Raw genomic sequence first — 18,700 nt, 5'->3', positions numbered from 1 at the left:
GTGACCAGATGCCATTGTGACCCGATGCCATTGTGTATGACCAGATGCCATTGTGTGTGACCAGATGCCATTGTGACCCGATGCCATTGTGACCCGATGCCATTGTGTGTGACCAGATGCCATTGTGTGTGACCAGATGCCATTGTGACCCGATGCCATTGTGTATGACCAGATGCCATTGTGTGTGACCAGATGCCATTGTGTGTGACCAGATGCCATTGTGACCAGATGCCATTGTGTATGACCAGATGCCATTGTGTGTGACCAGATGCCATTGTGACCCGATGCCATTGTGTGTGACCAGATGCCATTGTGTGTGACCAGATGCCATTGTGTGTGACCAGATGCCATTGTGACCCGATGCCATTGTGTATGACCAGTTGCCATTGTGTGTGACCAGATGCCATTGTGTGTGACCAGATGCCATTGTGTGTGACCAGATGCCCTTGTGTATGACCAGATGCCATTGTGTATGACCAAATGCCATTGTGTGTGACCAGATGCCATTGTGACCAGATGCCATTGTGTGTGACCAGATGCCATTGTGACCAGATGCCATTGTGACCAGATGCCATTGTGTGTGACCAGATGCCATTGTTTGTGACCAGATGCCATTGTTTGTGACCAGATGCCCTTGTGTGTGACCAGATGCCATTATTTGTGACCAGATGCCATTGACAAGAAGCAGTGTGAAGAGAGACAGGCAAAGCAGGACCACCAGAAACGTCCCCGTGTCAAGCTGTATCGCCAGTCTTCATTCACTCAACCCAGCTCTGCAGCTAACACAATCTCACCCGATCCACTCAGCAGAAAGAATGCACAGTCTCCACCCCTCCAATCCACATCACCTTCGTCAATAAGTCCAATCCGTTCACCATCACTTCAACCATTTCAACGTGCATCTCATTCTGTAAAGGCCTGGGTGAACAACGCAGCCAAGCTGTCTCAGACTCACGCTGCCAACAGCAGAAGAGGAAGTCCAGCCCCGGACAAGTTCAGATGGTTCACAACAGAGGCAAATTCTACTCCGTCAGCACGCAAGAACCGGGGAGTGGAAGGCACTGAGGTTGGAAGCGGTTGGAACTGCTATGCCGGTCCACCTTACATTCCCAAGGATCAAACGCTGACCAGGTCTTTCCGCAGCCTAAAGCCAGACAGCTGAGAGCCAGGAGTGATGAGGCCTTGAACACTCTTCGCCCGGCGAAAGACCACACTGCCCGTACAACCATAACTCTTATTGGAAGGAGGGGCCTGCTATAACTTTCTGGATGGCATAAGGCTCTATGCGCGGTCCATGCATTAGAAATAAGAGACTTTATGGAGTCCACAGACTTTATTGCAGTGACGTCATCAATTTATGCTCCTATGGAGGGGCTATGCATTGGCTTCCATGTTTCCCAAAGGACAGCAGGCGCAGAGATTGAGGCGATCTTCCCTGCAGGATGCACGGTCTGCCGCTTCTCTTGCTGGTGGAAGTGTACCTCAATATTTCTAGCTTTCTGGAACCTAAAATTTAAGTAGCTATAACCTTCAAACCGCAAACGGTAAAATATACGCAATATTTTTAAAGTTGGGGCTTTCATTTTCAGCCTCGTGAGCTTAATCAGGGACCTATATTTAGATATAATATAGGTCTATGGCTTAATGTTCTTGTGTGCATGTGTTTGCGTTTCTTTTTTTCCCCATTTGGTTTTATTTTGTTGTTTCCATCATTTCAATGATTTACTTCATTTAAAGCAAGATTTTTTTTAAAAATTTTTACATTACAAACTGAATAACTTTAGTTCTCAGTGCTCAGCTGAACAAACAGGCCTGTTAGCTAGTCGCAGAAACTGAAGGGCTTACTTTTAGGGCGATATTCAAGAAAACGTGGTCTCACCCATATACCATTCTGATAATCATCGGTCCACGCTATCGCTCAGTGGTCTCTCTGACAGGATGAATAATTACTACGCGCATTAAAGGGAAATCTATTAAAACAAGAAAACAGAGTTATCTCCCATATGTTTTTCGCTAATGTTTCTGATAACAGACGAAAGACGAACGTGATTGTAGAATGGCCGACTTCGACAGTGATCTCCGTTCTGTTCTTCACAGTTATGATAAAGACATCGTTCTAAGGTCAAAACAAGTCGAAATTTTGAGACTGCTGTGGGAAGGAGACCGTGATATTGTTGCATCACTCCCAACTAGTTACGGAAAAAGTGTCGTCTGCTTCGTAGCCAAAGTTGATTATCACGTGACACTTTTGCCATATTTAGAGTTGTTTGCACAGTAAATACACCCGCGAAAGATAGCTCGCTTGAAACTGTCTTACATATCAATTCCTTTGCAATTCAAAAATTACACAACACCATGAAAAATCATTATCGACGATCGCGAACCTGCTTATATTAATAACACATTACGAAAAGCTAGCTCTAAATATGTAAAAAAATCGATTTCCTCTCCAGAGAAGGAATAAAAGTCAGGAATAAATGAGACCCGAAGGGAAGTAACTCATTTTGACCTGAGATCAGGATGACCCATATACATGAAGAGAAGGTTCAGAAACGTTTCATTTTTCTAACAACTCTTTGCCTACTTTATGCCAGTACTGAGACACCCTTCAAAAAGGGATTGTATGATCTCCGAGTTATCGACACAAAGTTTTTACCTCACTATCAAGACTGAGAAAACGCTTTCATGGATTTGGTACATAACCCTGACATGTCCTTTACTGGCTCATTTGGTGACTTACAAGTTACAGGCCTAATCACCCAGTCACATAACATGCTAAGACTATTTACCTGGAAGGCACAAGAGCAGTGCAGCTATCAGTCTAGAAGCAACTGCAGCAATGAGATGATGTTTGGTGCACCCCACACACACACACACATCTATATATATATACGGCTTGTGTCTGTCTGTCTGTGTGTGTGTGTGTGTTCGCGATGCACGGCCAAAGTTCTCGATGGATCTGCTTCAAATTTGGTGGGCATATTCAGGTAGACCCCGGACACAACCTGGTCGATGAGAATTTTCAACACGTGCTCTCAGCGCGCAGCGCTGAACCAATTTTGTTTTTTCTGTAGATCCATTCCCAGTAACTCTTCCTTATCTTCTCCAGTGTTTTGCGCGTTTATCTCCCTTCCTTCCAAGGGCTTAGAAATAAGCTCTAAAATTCCCAATCCCGTTTGAGTGGACTTCACCTTCAAAGGTGATTGTGGTGTTTCGGCACTCGGTTACATTTGGCGTCGTCGACAGGGATGGGACTCGACATGAAATATTCAGGCCACTGAATCATTTTCGTCCTCTTCCCATTCCACCAACCTGGGAGGGACCTAAGCTTGGTTCGGAACTTTGGGGACAAAGTTCATTCAAAGGGGGTCGAGTGTGACAGGGAGACTACCGTCGCCCTTCACAGCAGACTCTGCAGAGTTGTTCGCCTTAGAAGTTGTCAGCTATTTATAGCTAGCTCGCCAGGCAACACCTGTGGATTGTAGAGTTCTGTTTGTGATGGGGTCTGGCGGCTTTTGTCTCTCTGTATGTTCTTGCCTTCCTTTGTGTGGGCACAAACTGGTGGATGAAAATGTTGAACACGTGCTCTAAGACGGCAAACCGCCACGCTGTCTGTCTCTGTCTCGCGATTCACCCGGCGAAGCCGGGTATTCCTCTAGTATATATATATATATATATATATATGCAAACCCATGCACACACATACACACATAGTAGATATTAGCATCAGATTTATTCTTCATTCTGTGCATAGAGAATTATCAATCAAAAATAAACCCATGGAGTACCCAGCAAAAGTGCTTAATTTATGCTCAGAATGTTAAAAGCTGGTTAGGGCAACCAGCTTATACAAATAATATTCATGGTACTGATTCATTAACAAAAGTTAACTCTGTTTTTTCATTACTAATTTGTCGATGATTCTTCATATTTTGTGTCCTCAGAAATAAATAAATTCAGATATAAATGAAGAGCACATAAATCATTACAGAAACCCAACCCTAAAACCTTTTATTTCACACAGTGTGGGCTGAAAGAAGACACTCAGTTTCCGTGTAAAACTCTGGACTCCTCAGTTTCTGAAAGAAAGCTAGCCTTTCAAAGGCCAAACTTTCAGGCATTCAGTGCACTGAGAATTATTGCACTACAGTGTGAAAAATCGCAATGAATTATTGCAATGCACTGTTAATTATCAACATGCACTGTGACTCACTGCAATGAACCGTGAATGGTCGCAACAGTAGTATTATGTTCACATCTCTCTTGCTGTAGACCTGTGGTTTCAACATCATTATTGTTTCCAGACTAATGTTAAAACAAAGCCAGTCGTACCTATCACAGCCGTCATATCATATTGATCTCTCCCATGATGTTGACTTGTCTCCCCTTGTACTTCTCGGAGATTTCAGCCTCTAGGTGTTTCTGCAGACTGCGAACATGTTTTTTCATGGCGTCCAGACGCGGCTCCAACTGCTGTTCCTCTTCCAGTGCAGCACGACGTCGACTGGCCGCCTCCTGGCCGGCAAGTACCAGCTTGTCTGCCTGGATCAGCGTCTGGCGCAGCGAATCACGCAGTCGGTCTACGTATCTGGAGACAAATGACAAATATATAAAAATAATTGTCACAGGGAAACACGCAGTCGGTCCACGTACGTATCTGTAGACAAATGACATATATAAAAATAATTGTCACAGGGAAACATGCAGTCGGTCCACGTACGTAACTGTAGACAAATGACAAATATATAAAAATAATTGTCACAGGGAAACACGCAGTCGGTCCACGTACGTATCTGTAGACAAATGACAAATATATAAAAATAATTGTCACAGGGAAACATGCAGTCGGTCCGCGTACGTATCTGTAGACAAATGACAAATATATAAGAATAATTGTCACAGACAATCATGCAGTCAGTCCACGTATCAAATGACAAATGTATAAAAAAAAATTGTCGCAGCAAAACACGCAGTTGGTCTACGTATCTGTGGACAAGTGACAAATATATAAAAATGATTGAAAACAATCTTCCACTGATTTAGAGAGACAAAGGATTAATCTATTTTTAACAAGTCTGTTGAACGAGCTCCTGACTGTAAAGATTTGTTGAACTGGTAAACATTTATAGACCTTCCCATGACATTCCTCACAATACAACATCTCGTAGTCTGCATTTAGTACTTGGGTTTACTGCAAGAGCCTAGAAAATGACAACCATCAGTGTTTTTGATCACTTTACTACTGCTAAGAGAATGTTCTGCTCACCAGGAATAAGACCAGGGTGGACAATCCACTGACTGCCGTGACTGCCTATAACTGTCTTTACAAATGATGTAACTGGGATCACAAGCTGGACCGAAATACAGTGGATCCCCCTAATAAAACCTACACAAATCTAACATCAGGTCTTAAAGGGAGGGAATCTTAAAAGTGGATGTAAACTTACAGAGGTTATGAACAAATAATCTGAAAAGGCAAGGTCTTAATAGCTCCTGACTTAATAGCTCTTAAATTGGGGGGTCTTAAAAAGGGGTTAACATGTATTTAAACATCTGAAAATTATATTCCATTTAACTTCTGGTACAAAGCAAATTCAATGTTGGTGAATCTTGTCTCTCCACCGGTGCAGACGGTCTAAATGTCTGCCACACAGTGACCCTCACCTTGGGGAGCTGCGTATCAACATGAGGTGCTGCATCTGTACAGAGGTCAGCTGTCCCACAATGCCCTGCACTTTGTCCAACATGGCCTCCACCTCCGAGGCGTCCAGCTGCACGTCCGCTGGTGCCCCCTGAAACTGGTTGCCGGACATGGCTGCGTCAGGTGCCGCCAGCTCCTGCACTCGCTGCGTCAAGAACGACTCCAGCTGTTGACAGACATGGTGTCAGTGACAGAGACAGACACTCGCTGTGTCAGGAACGACTTCAGCTGTTGGCAGACATGACATGGTGTCAGTGATAGAGACAGACACTAGCTTGAGAATAACCCAAAATGTCACCACACAGTATCGATCAGTATCCAAAAAACAAGAATGGTAGGTTATGGAAATGCTTAATTTATGACAAAAGAAAACGTTACATTTTCGGTACTTCGACCCAGTGCTCATATTGACCGAAAATGTTGAAAGACATTGCCCACAATCAGCAATAGGCAAATCCCAGTTGGATTCAATGTCTGTCCGGTCTACCGGAGGTCTTATTTGTATTTAAAGCACAACATGTCAAAAAGCAGAGACATTGGAAAATGTAAGCACTCCCAAAAATGCACACACACACACCCACTCTCTCTCTCACACACACTCTCGCACACACACAGAAAATGAGAGAACAGGAAATAGAACAACACTGGGATGGGTCGACTAACTGACCTCCATCAAATCATCAATGAAGAGGTTGCGAGTGTTGGGGTTGTCCAGTACGGACAGGGCATCCTCCCCTCGTGCCACACCGGTCACTGCACACATCAACACATTACAACAGTCTCATCTCGCAAACCCTGCCTCTGCAAACCATACAACCATAGTAGTTAGTCTATTCAATCCATATAATGGAGCAGAAAAGAAACACTAATTACTGACTTCAAACAGATTATCCGGAATTGTGCAAAAGGAAAAAGACATAAAATGTATCACACAAAACTACAACGCCTTGTGTATATATATGGGGGTGGAGGTTGGGGTGCTTCAGGTGACACTGTCAGGTTGGGCTGGGATTTTTGTTTGTTATTTACTTGAGCCTGATATCCCTAGAAATCAGCAACAGCACACATTGTGATTCGAAACCGGCACCAAGAGAAAGGTTGGAAAGAAAACAGCTTTGAAACACATTCCTGCTCTCAGAACCTGATGATTAAAACACTATTGCACGACAGACATTTCATACTATCGCTGTCCTATTTACCTTCAGGCAGTGATGCTGCATCTTCAGCCGTCACTTTCACCCAGTCGCCATTACCCTGCAAAACACAGGCATGCATTCAAAATGCACTTCCATGACGACACACAGCTACACACAAGCATATGTACAATTTCAGATACGAAAGAAAAAGAAACCTCATCAAATATATTCTTTGTAAAAAATGCAAAACAGATCTGCATGTTACACTGACAGACCTGCATCACCAAAACTTCCAGAGTAGATAACAATGCGTATCTGCTCAATTAGAACTGTTGCTTGTGTAACACATAGTAGGCAGTGACAGTAGTCGACTGTGCTTTGTTGAATAACAATGTAAACAAAATGCAATAACAAAGATCATACACAGGTCACTAAATAAAAAAATAACCTTTTTTTCCTCACAAGGTAAGCCAAGCCACCCTGCTAATTCAATACTGTCTTGCATCCTGAATGTGATGTTAGCATGTAGCAGTCACTTAACACACATGCATATTTAATCTTGTTGCTTTGAGGTTCTCCACTAATATTGCAAAACAAAATCTTTCCAAAGGAGGATCACTGAACAGACCTGTTCTTCCTGCCCACCATCCTCCACCGTGATGTCAGCAATGCCGAAGTCAATCTCGGCACCAAAGTCAATGCCGTTGTCATCATCCCCTCCGCCCCAGTCAATCTGCAAACAAACATCACCCAGCTGTCATAATCTGCAATTAAACATCTCCCACCTGTCATAAAAACGCTCCATGCAACAGGCCTAGTCAGTAGTGGCAGTGAGTTAAAAAAAATAAAAAAAATAAAAATAATGATAAAAAATAAAAATAAATCATTGCATAGTCCCATTTTCACCCCACAGAAGTGACATCACATACAGAAAGAAGAAGGATCACTCAGTGGGATAGTGAATTTCCCAGGGGGCTAAATCGAGCTACTGCCAAGACTTGTTATTGTTTGTCACATCAAAAATATCTATGATTTTCATTTCCAGGTATAAAGGAATCTCCCAAGTATTAATCTTGACCAGCATCTCTTCACTGGTTTTCAATGGATCATGGATTCTTGATAACAACATAGACAGATTCCTTTTGTCCTTTTGCTTACTGCCATCTTACAAGACGCAACATCTAGAAATAAGTGGTCACCTGTCGTAATTACTTGTCTGTTGTGTATCTTGTTTGTCTACTTTAAAGACTGACAGATTTTGTCTGGCTGTCCAGTCTTACAGTATAGACGTGTGATTGACAAGGAGGAGAAGAAGACTGACAGATTTTGTCTGACTGTCCAGTCTAACAGTATAGACGTGTGATTGACAAGGAGGAGAAGAAGACTGACAGATTTTGTCTGGCTGTCCAGTCTAACAGTATAGACGTGTGATTGACAAGGAGAAGAAGACTGACAGATTTTGTCTGACTGTCCAGTCTAACAGTATAGACGTGTGATTGACAAGGAGAAGAAGACTGACAGATTTTGTCTGACTGTCCAGTCTAACAGTATAGACGTGTGATTGACAAGGAGAAGAAGACTGACAGATTTTGTCTGACTGTCCAGTCTAACAGTATAGACGTGTGATTGACAAGAAGGAGAAGAAGACTGACAGATTTTGTCTGACTGTCCAGTCTAACAGTATAGACGTGTGATTGACAAGGAGAAGAAGACTGACAGATTTTGTCTGACTGTCCAGTCTAACAGTATAGACGTGTGATTGACAAGAAGGAGAAGAAGACTGACAGATTTTGTCTGACTGTCCGGTCTTACAGTATAGACGTGTGATTGACAAGAAGGAGAAGAAGACTGACAGATCAAAGTTCTAGTGAATGTTTTGGGTTGTCTACAATTGAATGTTCCTCAAACTTACCTTTACAGGTTGTTAGGAAACGCTACCGTTGCTGAGCTTTGGTTCAGTTTTGTGTGTTGCATGTAGTTGACTTATTTGTACTTTGTGGGAAGGTACCGATATTATATTTTGTAAACACAATATTTATGCTTGGACGAGAATGCAGGTGAACTTTCTAGTCCTGTCAAAACAAGTTGTTTACCATACTGTTTTAGTGTGAGTTCGTGGCGTTCGATCGGATTAAGGGCGTCGGCACCTTTTGATGTACGTCACAGAGAACGTCACCATTCTAGTCCATGGGCGGTTCGCATATAATGTAGTTGTATCATGTTCGGTCTGGAATATTCTCGAGATTGAGTATTTACTATATATGCCAGCGCGATTTGAATGTTAAAAAGCTTCTTTTTGAGTTCTGCTACGATGTGCAGTTGTATGTATTGAATGCTGAATAAATCCTCGAACTCAATTTGACGAGTTGTTTTCTGCTGCTGCGAAGACGGGCGACGTAGAATAAAAGAACACAACTATACGGCATTTGAGAACTTGTGGCAATCTCAAGTGTCGTGTAACACAGGTGTTTTTTTTAACACAGGCAAGACACAACCATTGGAATCAGACTGTACTTTAAGATTGTCTGTTTAGAGTAATGATGCATTACAGTATCACAACAGTGTCCAGGTTCCCAACGTAAGAATTTGCACAAACAACAACCACCAAGGCTTACATCTTCCGACTCGTTGGTGAGGTCCTGTTCATCTGACAGGTCAATCTTGATGCTCTGTTCCTCCGTAACCTCCGGTGGACTACCTGTGCGCCACTCATAGACTCGCACGTTGCCCCGTGACTGCACGAACTTCAGCATCGGCACACTGTCACTCTGCTCTCTGCTTAGAAAGTGACAGACATAGAGAATAGATTTTAAAAAGTCTGAAAAGTAATTCAGTATTGACGTCAATCTTTTTATATTCCATATTGATATTGAAAAACAGAACAAAACTGTCAAAAATTAGAACTTGGTGATATTTTAAGACATCATCATCAGTATGAGTCCCCTGACTGGGACAGACGTCGGGGGGACATGAGGGCTGAGGAGGCAGAGACCCTTCTCCAGGCTGATCTTTTGGGGGCCGTCGACAGGAGGCCCGGGAAGCTCATCTGCGTCCATTCTTTTAACCCCTTCACTGCCCAGCACGTACTAGATACGTGGTCATGTTTGGTTTGTCATACGCCCATACACGTACTAGGTACGTGGCATTTACATCAGCACTTTTCAGGACATTTGTGAAAACTAAATGGGAGGTAACCACTGTCCAACTTCTTGTAGGGGTTTAAACACAGTTCTTTCCCATTGACCGTTCAGATAAGTTAGTACCACATGGTAAAAACACTTTTAGAAGTTTTTTCCGATCTATAAGATTCAAAATGGCGGCCGAAAGTTGGACATCAACTCGTAGACCTGTTTTCAAATGATACAGTGTTCTGGAAGCTCTACAAGAAGTGATTTATGGATTACCACACAGAAGAATACTGTTATGGGCTGTAATGTGAGTACCTGATGTTTGACACCAGTTTTAGCTGTGTTTTCTGCCGTTTTACGTGCTGCAGTGTGTGTGTGTGAAAGTTTGGAAACTGTAATTTTTGACAAAAATGGTCATTATATCGATTTTTACTATAACAATCACAGGGGGGCCCGGTAGCTCAGCTGGTAGAGCACTGGACTTGTGATCGGAAGGTCGCAGGTTCGAATTCGGGCTGGGATGGACACAGGTCAACTTTATATGCAGACCCAGAGAAGGAAGCCATGTCCCACCCCCGTGTCACCACAATGGCACGTAAAAGACCTTGGTCATTCTGCCATAAGTGCAGGTGGCTGTATACACCTAAACACCTGGGTAGCGCGACTCCGTTGCTGCTAGCTCCACTGGGAGGAAGCGACCCGAATTTCCCAGCGATGGGACAATAAAGTAATGAAAGTGAAAATGAAAGTGAAACAAAGTCCAATGATCATGTTATCAGATAATAGCCAAGGGTGTAAGCAAACCACATGCCAAAGATCTAAGAGATATCTCAATAAATGATTGAGCAGTGAACAGATTAGTGAACCTACCGAAGAAAGCAAAATTTGCCCTGGCGCACAGCAATACCAAAATCCTGTTATACTGTGGCAGTGAAGGGGTTAAGACAACACGGAATAAAAAACTCAAGCCTTAACAATGCTGACAGTTTGAGTGCACCTACCTGTTAACGAGAAAGTTAACGAAGGCATCATAATACTTGACTGCCCCCTCCAGCTCCTGCGTGGATGCAGCCATGCGATCAAAGTCAGCTGGGAGGTCGCGCACCATCGCTGCCAGTTCTGTTTTGATTTTCTGCCCCTGTGACATGGTTCAATGGTTCAGATCAAGCGCAATTTGATGCACATCAAACACGAATTCGTTAGCAAAACAGGTTTTATCTTCATTAAGCACAGATGCAAGTTTCACCATTGCTTTATCTTCTACAGAAAATGTACAGATATGCCTGTTAAAACAGCATGTTCTTCAAGACTGGACTACTATCAGTTATGACTAATTGCAAAGATAAGAAAGAATCACACTAAAACAGTACTTTAAACCCAAATACTTTAAACTCTGAGCCTAATTTATCATAAAGCTTTGCTTTTTGGTTTGCTAGTTTGTTTGTTAATTCTTCACACTTCTTGAGGTCAGGCAAATCATTTGACAGTATGCAGAGTATCAGAAGCTCTGTGGTTTACCTCAATACCCATTTGCCTGCACGAGGCTGCATATTTCTTTCTGAGGTCAGCAGCATTGTTGGCATATTCAGCTTCCTTTCTCTCACATTCCTGAAAGATACAACAACAAAATCAATTTCCATTGTTTTCATTACATGTCACAAGCAATAACCTTTGATATGTTTCATCATTGTTTGGAGAACTTCTGTCTGCAGTTCAATCTAGCCGAAAATGTTTTGACCATCAAAAATGACATTACATCTGACACATACGATTTGCAGGTAAGTCTTAAAACATGATGAAGTAACAGATCAACTGAATACAGGTCAAAGACCTTATTTTCCCACCATGCAAAACATACAATACTGAGTTCTTTTACTCTACAGTATATGAGGCTGTGCCAAAAGGTGCTCTGTCAGAGGGGGACATTTTATAAGAAAATAAAAGTAACAGTATCATTTCAACACTTACACAATGTGAAAGAATAGTCATTTGGACATACAATTCCAGTCTTAAAAAGATAACTCAGTAAAGCGACTTTGAGAAAATGATGTGTAATCGTAATTTTTGGGAATCTGTCGGATGTAACAATGGACATGAAAGACAAGTAAAATTAGTTGTAAACCTATATCATTTGAGCAAATTTTTACTTGTATCATTTATATAACCATGTAGCAGGTGTTTAAACTAAAATGTACTGATTGCTGATAGAAACTGAACACAATATAGTGCAATGATGATGTCATGTGTTGCATCCGACAGATAGCAATTACTAGCAGTTTGATTTCAAGAACAGCAAAGCACAGTTTTGATCAAAAACCAAGTTTATTCATTTGGTGAAGTCCTTTCATTGCTGTCAGAAACAATAACATTGATCATGCCTGGAGAAAAGATTGCCAGCCATACCATTCATCTGTCGGAGGTAACATATTTTTAGAATGGACACAAATGATGATGTCATGTGTTGCATCCGACAGTAAATGTAAATTTAGCAGTTTTGCCAGAGTAATGGTGGGAATCGCAAACTTAGCCCGTTTGTGGAAAGAAAGGGACATTTTGATCCGTTTTTAGCTCATATCGTGCTGACTGATGAAGGCCAGAGCCAAACGTTCCCACATGACACGAGCGAAGCCGTGTCAAAGTTTCGGTTGACAGTTTGATATCTGTGTCAGGAGTTTCGATCGACGCCTGACTTAACACTTTTGAGGCAGTCTTTGTTATTTTTGAGTTTGTTTCCTGCATATGATAGCCGTGTAAACTGTTTAACACGGTTCCAAAGGTTATTTTAGGTTTCGAACTTTCACTCAGTATTTTTTGTTTTTCGGGTTGAACTTTCTGTTGACCGCAACTTACAAGAAAAAGCTGACATGGAACTGATACTTACCGCTGCGTGTTATCGACGCCATCTTGGAGGGAAAAGTGCGCGAAAGGCATTGTGGGAAGGAATGTCTTTTTACTGCGATGCGACAAACATCCGGTAGAAGTAAAATCGCGGCCAGAATTATTAAATGTTCGATCGAAACACTCTGACATGACGAAGTTACTCCGTAAAAAACATGCCTGATATAAAATATATACAACAATCAGTGCTGTTTTCACCGTTGCTAAACGTCAAACTAAGATTGCAGCACTTGTTTCTGTGTTCTTCTAGAGAGATTTCTGGAGCAAATCACTGCCGTCAACCTTTTCTGCTGGTGTGACATCTGACATGATAGGTTACGATCGTAACAGCTTTTAAAAAAACCGTTTTTCACACATTTCGGGAAGAATTTTGTTCTGCTTTTTACATTGATTAAAAAGCTGAATCTCTCCTCTTTCACCCATCTACAAAAAAATGACTCTCAACTTGAAAGATAAAAAACAAAAAATCGTTGTTTGTGGGTCCCCTAAAATGTCCCCACTTCCGGATCAACATTCGGACCTGGATCTTGTAATTATTTTGTATTTTAACCCTTTCAAAGGCCAACATGCACCTTAATGTTGTGCATGTTGTATCTTTGATATACTTTTAAGCTAAGTGAGGCTAAATCAGGAAAAATGTATGATTACAAAACAAAATATCAATGTGCAAATTTGACAGGGGTCTCCCAGAGCACCTTTTGGCACAGCCTCATATACCAATCCTTTAAACATCTTCATAACTACCACATATGGGAGACAAGCACATGCCCATTCAAGAAATACAGTTCTTTCCCCTGAACCAGTGAACATGCTGTTAAATTCAAAGCAACAGGGATGCTAAGACCCGAAAAGCACTTGTCATGTATACGTAAATATAAAGAACAGCACCAGGCCAGTAACACTTACTTTCTGCAACTGTTGACACTTGGTAATCTGTTTCTTGACAGCCGGAATTTCATAATTCACATACCGGCTTATCGTCTGTGTTGTTTCCGCTGAAAAATCATACAAAGATATTTGCCAATTTATAAGATCTACAAAAAACAGAGTTAGTAAAACATTTTTTTGTATCTATCCTAAGGAAAACAAATGGTTCAATGTCTTTATATGACTATTTATTCACCCACACAACAATGATACTAACAATGATATAGATTTTCCTCAGCCCTAGTAAAAACTAGAATACAAAATAAAAACAAATGCATTGACTCTCTCTTAAAGAGTTTGATAACCAACATTTACCTTGATTTGCTGTCTGATATTGTGAGTATCAACACAGAATGAAAGTTACAGCCCTCACAAAGATGAAAACCACACACCACAAACATACATGTCTTTCAAAGGAAATGTACTCAATTACTTACCAAGATTAACACCATCTCTTTCATAAAGTTTGATGATCTCTGCCCAGTCCTGAAACAGTTAAAGGAAAAATAAAAATATCTGACATAACATGTTGCAAAATAAAAAACATAAAAAATTATAAAACATAATCAGTCTACATTTTTTTCTTCTAATTTACTCCATGAAATTTGCTGTAAGATACTAGCATCTAACAACCACACAAAAATATCAAACTGATATGCAAATAAAAAACATCAAACTGATATGAAGAGCTAGATTTATTCAATCAATCAATCAATATGAAGCTTATATTGCGCGTATTCCGTGGGTACAGTTCTAAGCGCTTGTCGAAGAGTTGTCAACACAGGACTAACAAAGAAACTAACATCTACAGACGGACACGAACCCTATCACACACTAGCAAACCCTGATAAACATACAACAAACAACTGTTTAACAATAATGTACACATCAATAGCTAGGTCCAAACAAAATAATATTAAACACAAAGAAAACACCTCTCACAGAGCACAGCACAAGAATGTCTTTTGGGGCACAACACATCACGTCGAACATGAAAGTGGCCGCCAGCTACGGGAAGAACTGAGTCTTCAACCTACTCTTGAACGCGTCAAGAGAGGGGCTCTGGCGAAGCTCAAGCGGCAGGGAGTTCCAGGCGGAGGGGCCCGCGGATGGGAATGCACGCTGACCAGCAGATGTGAGTTTCGAGCGAGGGATGTGAAGGCGGAGTGGGTCAGCAGCAGAACGAAGGGGACGGTCGGAGGGCTGGGTGTACAGGTCCAGGGAGGATTGAAGGTACTCGGGAGCAGAGTCGTTGAGACACTTGTAGACGAGAGTGGACAGTTTGTAGGAGATTCGGGTGTTGACAGGGAGCCAGTGCAAGGAGCGAAGTAGGGGGGTGATGTGGTCTCGCTTCGTCTTCCTCAACGTCAGCCTGGCAGCAGCGTTCTGGACTCGTTGTAGGCCATGAATGGATGAGGCGGGGAGGCCAGCCAGAAGGGAGTTGCAGTAGTCCAGACGACTGAAGATGAGGGAAACAACCAGCTTGACACAGGCGTCGTGGGTGAGGTAGCGACGGATGGAGGCGATGCGTCGTAGGTGGAAAAAGCAGGTCTTGATGATGAAGGAGATGTGTGTCTGCATGGAGAGAGTGGAGTCGAAAAAGACGCCAAGGCTCTTGACAGCAGGGGAGAATGGAACAGTCGCGTCATCCAGCTGGAGGTCGGTCACAGTGAGGGAAGCAATCTTCTGTCGTGTTCCAACGAGAAGGGCCTCCGTCTTCTCACCGTTCAGCTTCAACTTGTTCTCAGTCATCCAGTTCTTGATGTCAGTGAAACAACTGGAGATGGGTCCCAGGAGATGGTCAACGTCCTCCGGCTTGGCGCTGTTCTGGAGCTGCGTGTCACATTCATAAGTGATTTTTGGAAACCTCCAAGATCAGGAAAGGTTTTGACATGTAATTCCGCTTGACTGACATTGTAATCCTTTTTGGCAGAAAGAAGAAGGAATGTGCTCGCATAGCTTGAAAAGAAGACAGTAATCATTGAAAAATGACACTGAAAGTGAAAGCAAACCCAGAAATGTCCACTGACCTGCATGTTCTGTGAGGAGTACTGACCAAAGAAGTTCTTCTTGCCCGACTCGGTGTCCTTGGACTGGGCAAGCAGCTCTTTGATCTGGAAGTATGTCACCTCTGAAACAATCATCAGATCCACTTTTTTTTTTAATATCTCTCTGCAATAGTTAGAGAGAGAGAGAGAGAGAGAGAGAGAGAGAGAGAGAGAGAGAGAGAGAGAGAGAGAGAGAGAGAGAAAGAGACAGAGAGAGATAGAGAGAGAGAGAGATAGAGAGAGATAGAGAGAGAGAGAGAGAGAGAGAGAGAGAGAGAGAGAGAGAGAGAGAGAGAGAGACACACAGTGACACACACACACACACACATACAGACAGACAGTAAGCCAGCCAGACAAAGAAGACACGATTACTACACAACTTGTTCAATTCTAAATTTTAAAAATCCAGTCTTAAAAAGGGTGGCAAGGACGAGAGCGAACTAGAGAGAGGGAGGCTGACTGTTACTCAGTGTCACTACTCAAAGACTGTAGGTTTCTTTTAAATGACTGTTCCATGTTCATCTTGTGTTGTGTTGTTGTGTTGTGTTGTGTGTGTGTGTATGTTTTTAGTTGGTTGGTTTAAATTAAAAGGCATACATGTAGAAGCTAAAGAGACTTTATATTAAAAAAAATAACAGGCAAATAACGAAGGGTTGAAGCAACCTGCATGCGACTGAGGTAAAAACAAAATTCAAAAAAAGATCATTTACATCCCAGAAATCTAGCACTGAAGATAAACTTTATAAAACAGACAATGTTTACCCGATGGCTCCGAGAAACCCTGTGCTGCCTGGTCATCACCCATGTTCTCCACGCAACGGATGATCTTCTGTCGGATGACCGCTGCCTGTGGCTGCCATTGCTGACCACAGTGACGCCGGTTGATCAACCAGTCTGCACAACAAACATGCCTCAATCACCTCTCATTTAAACAATAACCAATACAATACAAAATGCCATTGCCACACATACACACAGGCACAAAGACACACACACAAATAAATGTATACAAAGCCAATGAAAGGCATCACGCTCATTCTAGGAGTAGGACTAGGACTGCACAAAGCTTTTGCCAGTGCAAATGGTTGTTCAATTCCTCATAGTCATAGTCATAAATGTATACAAAACGAAAACACATTGATCACTCAGAATCTTGATCAAACAAAAAGTAGAAATCTTCTGTTATGCATAATAATTAATACTGATCATGCCAATAGGTGTATTCTAGGTCACAAAAAGTAATAGCATTAGCAATTGTCCTCTCTCTCTCTCTCTCTCTCTCTCTCTCTCTCACACACACACACACATACACGCACTCTCTCTCTCTCTCTCCATCTCTTACCCAGAAGCTTATTGTAATTAATATCAATAGGCAGAGACTCCATTCTGAATCCTACAGCCTCCTCAGCGTTGATAATGGCGCTGCAAAAAAAAAGTAATTTATAAATTATATGCAGCACAATAAAACACAATACACCAAATTTATGCCATGCTGATTTCACAAAAATCACCAATGGTTCACCTCGGGTTATACTGAATCTACTTTCTGGCAAATCACGAGAACTAAACAACAAATGGTGTATCACTGTATGACTTATTGACTATCACTATGAGGTGATGAGTAGGCAGCTGTTCAGAGAACACATTTGCTGATTTCGCTTTGAAAGCTCTTAGAGGCTTAGTTCTATGGAAAACAGATTTGCTGTTTTGTGTACTAACGATACGAAAAACACACGATAAACATGGGTCTTTGGCAGTTAAACCGTAAAAGCGTGCACCAAAACAAACCATATGCGACAAGCACTGATCGGTAGCGCGAGTGGTTTCCCTTGTACACGTCAACTGGCTGAAGCAAGAAGTTCAACATTTTGCAAACTGCCTACATTCATCGATAAACTATATGCAGATAACAACTTCGACAGCTTTGCAAAGGAAGGGAGGGAGAGCATCGTCGTCGTCATCGTCGTTATCACCGTCGTCGTCGTTGTTGTTGTTGTTGTTTATTTTTTATTTTTTATCTATCTTATATTCTTTTATTGTTTTCTTACGGACTTAATTTCTTTCGGCTTCAATCAATACAACTTTATTAAATGAATGCAACTAACAGACATTTTTACTTTCTCTGTTGTTGTTGTTGTTGTTGTTGTTGCTGATGCTGTTGTTGTTGTTGTTTGAATTGGCATGGTGTTGTTGTTGTTGTTGCTGATGCTGTTGTTGTTGTTGTTTGAATTGGCACGGTGTTGTTGTTGTTTTTGCTGCTGCTGTTGTTGTTGTTGTTGTTGTTGTTGTTGTTGTTGTGGTTGTGGTGGGGTGGTGGTGGCGGTGGTGGTGGTGGTGGTTTGATCGTCCTCTTCTTCTCCTTCTTTTTACATTTAGTCAAGTTTTGACAAAATTTTTTAACGTAGAGGGGTGAATCGAGATGAGGGTCGTGGTGAATACGAATACGAATACGAATAAACTTTATTGTCATGAAACGTACTGTTTATAAGACACGGGAAGATAAATAACCAAATAATTACATTGTTTCTTTTTTTGGGAAGCAATTATATACAAATTCTCCCAATTTAGTTTGTACTTTGTCTACTTGCAAAAGTTGACTTGGTACATCATATGAATATGTAGGTCGATTAATTTCACTCATGAAAGATTTTCGTAATTGTTTTCTATGCAGGTGTCTAGAAAATGTATTTTATCTTCTATTACTCCACATGTTTCACATAATCTATTTTCCCTAGGTGTATTGCTGTAGTCTACCAGTTTCAATTTTCAGGTCGTGGGCACTTATTCTTAGTTTACACAACGATTGTTTATATTTTCTTTGTTTTATGCATAACAGATATGGTTCCGTTTTATAATTTGTTA

The 18,700-nt window shown here is 41.6% G+C and overlaps 1 protein-coding gene across 2 annotated transcripts; it reads right to left on the bottom strand.

Annotated features, from left to right (window-relative positions):
* Nucleotides 1-3,718: 3,718 nt before the first annotated feature.
* LOC138947664 (CDK5 regulatory subunit-associated protein 3-like) lies at nucleotides 3,719-17,670 on the bottom strand. 2 transcript variants are annotated; one of them, XM_070319191.1, is made up of 14 exons: nucleotides 17,627-17,670; nucleotides 17,181-17,260; nucleotides 16,601-16,732; nucleotides 15,821-15,921; nucleotides 14,228-14,276; nucleotides 13,770-13,858; nucleotides 11,484-11,573; nucleotides 10,967-11,103; nucleotides 9,453-9,615; nucleotides 7,466-7,570; nucleotides 6,901-6,955; nucleotides 6,369-6,454; nucleotides 5,665-5,867; nucleotides 3,719-4,588 (listed from the first exon to the last, which is right to left on the bottom strand). In XM_070319191.1, exons 2-14 carry the CDS (start codon nucleotides 17,221-17,223, stop codon nucleotides 4,345-4,347), a joined length of 1,497 nt encoding a protein of 498 aa, XP_070175292.1. In that variant the 5' UTR covers nucleotides 17,224-17,260; nucleotides 17,627-17,670; the 3' UTR covers nucleotides 3,719-4,344. The 2 variants fall into 2 exon arrangements, with proteins under 2 accessions (XP_070175292.1, XP_070175293.1); XM_070319192.1 differs by having other exon boundaries at nucleotides 9,453-9,612.
* Between the last annotated feature and the right edge of the window lie 1,030 nt (nucleotides 17,671-18,700).

Source organism: Littorina saxatilis, linkage group LG14 (assembly GCF_037325665.1).
Source record: "Littorina saxatilis isolate snail1 linkage group LG14, US_GU_Lsax_2.0, whole genome shotgun sequence".
Lineage (NCBI taxonomy): Eukaryota > Metazoa > Mollusca > Gastropoda > Littorinimorpha > Littorinidae > Littorina > Littorina saxatilis.
The sequence above is the reverse complement of the archived record's forward strand: the minus strand, read 5'-3'. Positions and strand labels throughout refer to the sequence as shown.

What these genes read in the sequence shown, in the direction of transcription:
- LOC138947664 (XM_070319191.1), bottom strand. Translation starts at nt 17,223, where the DNA reads ATGGAGTCTCTGCCTATTGATATTAATTACAATAAGCTTCTGG. An exon ending in GTTAACTTTCTCGTTAACAG is followed by an intron (nt 9,616 to 10,966) that starts GTAGGTGCACTC and finishes TCACTTTCTAAG; the next exon opens with CAGAGAGCAGAGTGACAGTG. An exon ending in ATGGTGGGCAGGAAGAACAG is followed by an intron (nt 6,956 to 7,465) that starts GTCTGTTCAGTG and finishes TGTGTTTTGCAG; the next exon opens with GGTAATGGCGACTGGGTGAA.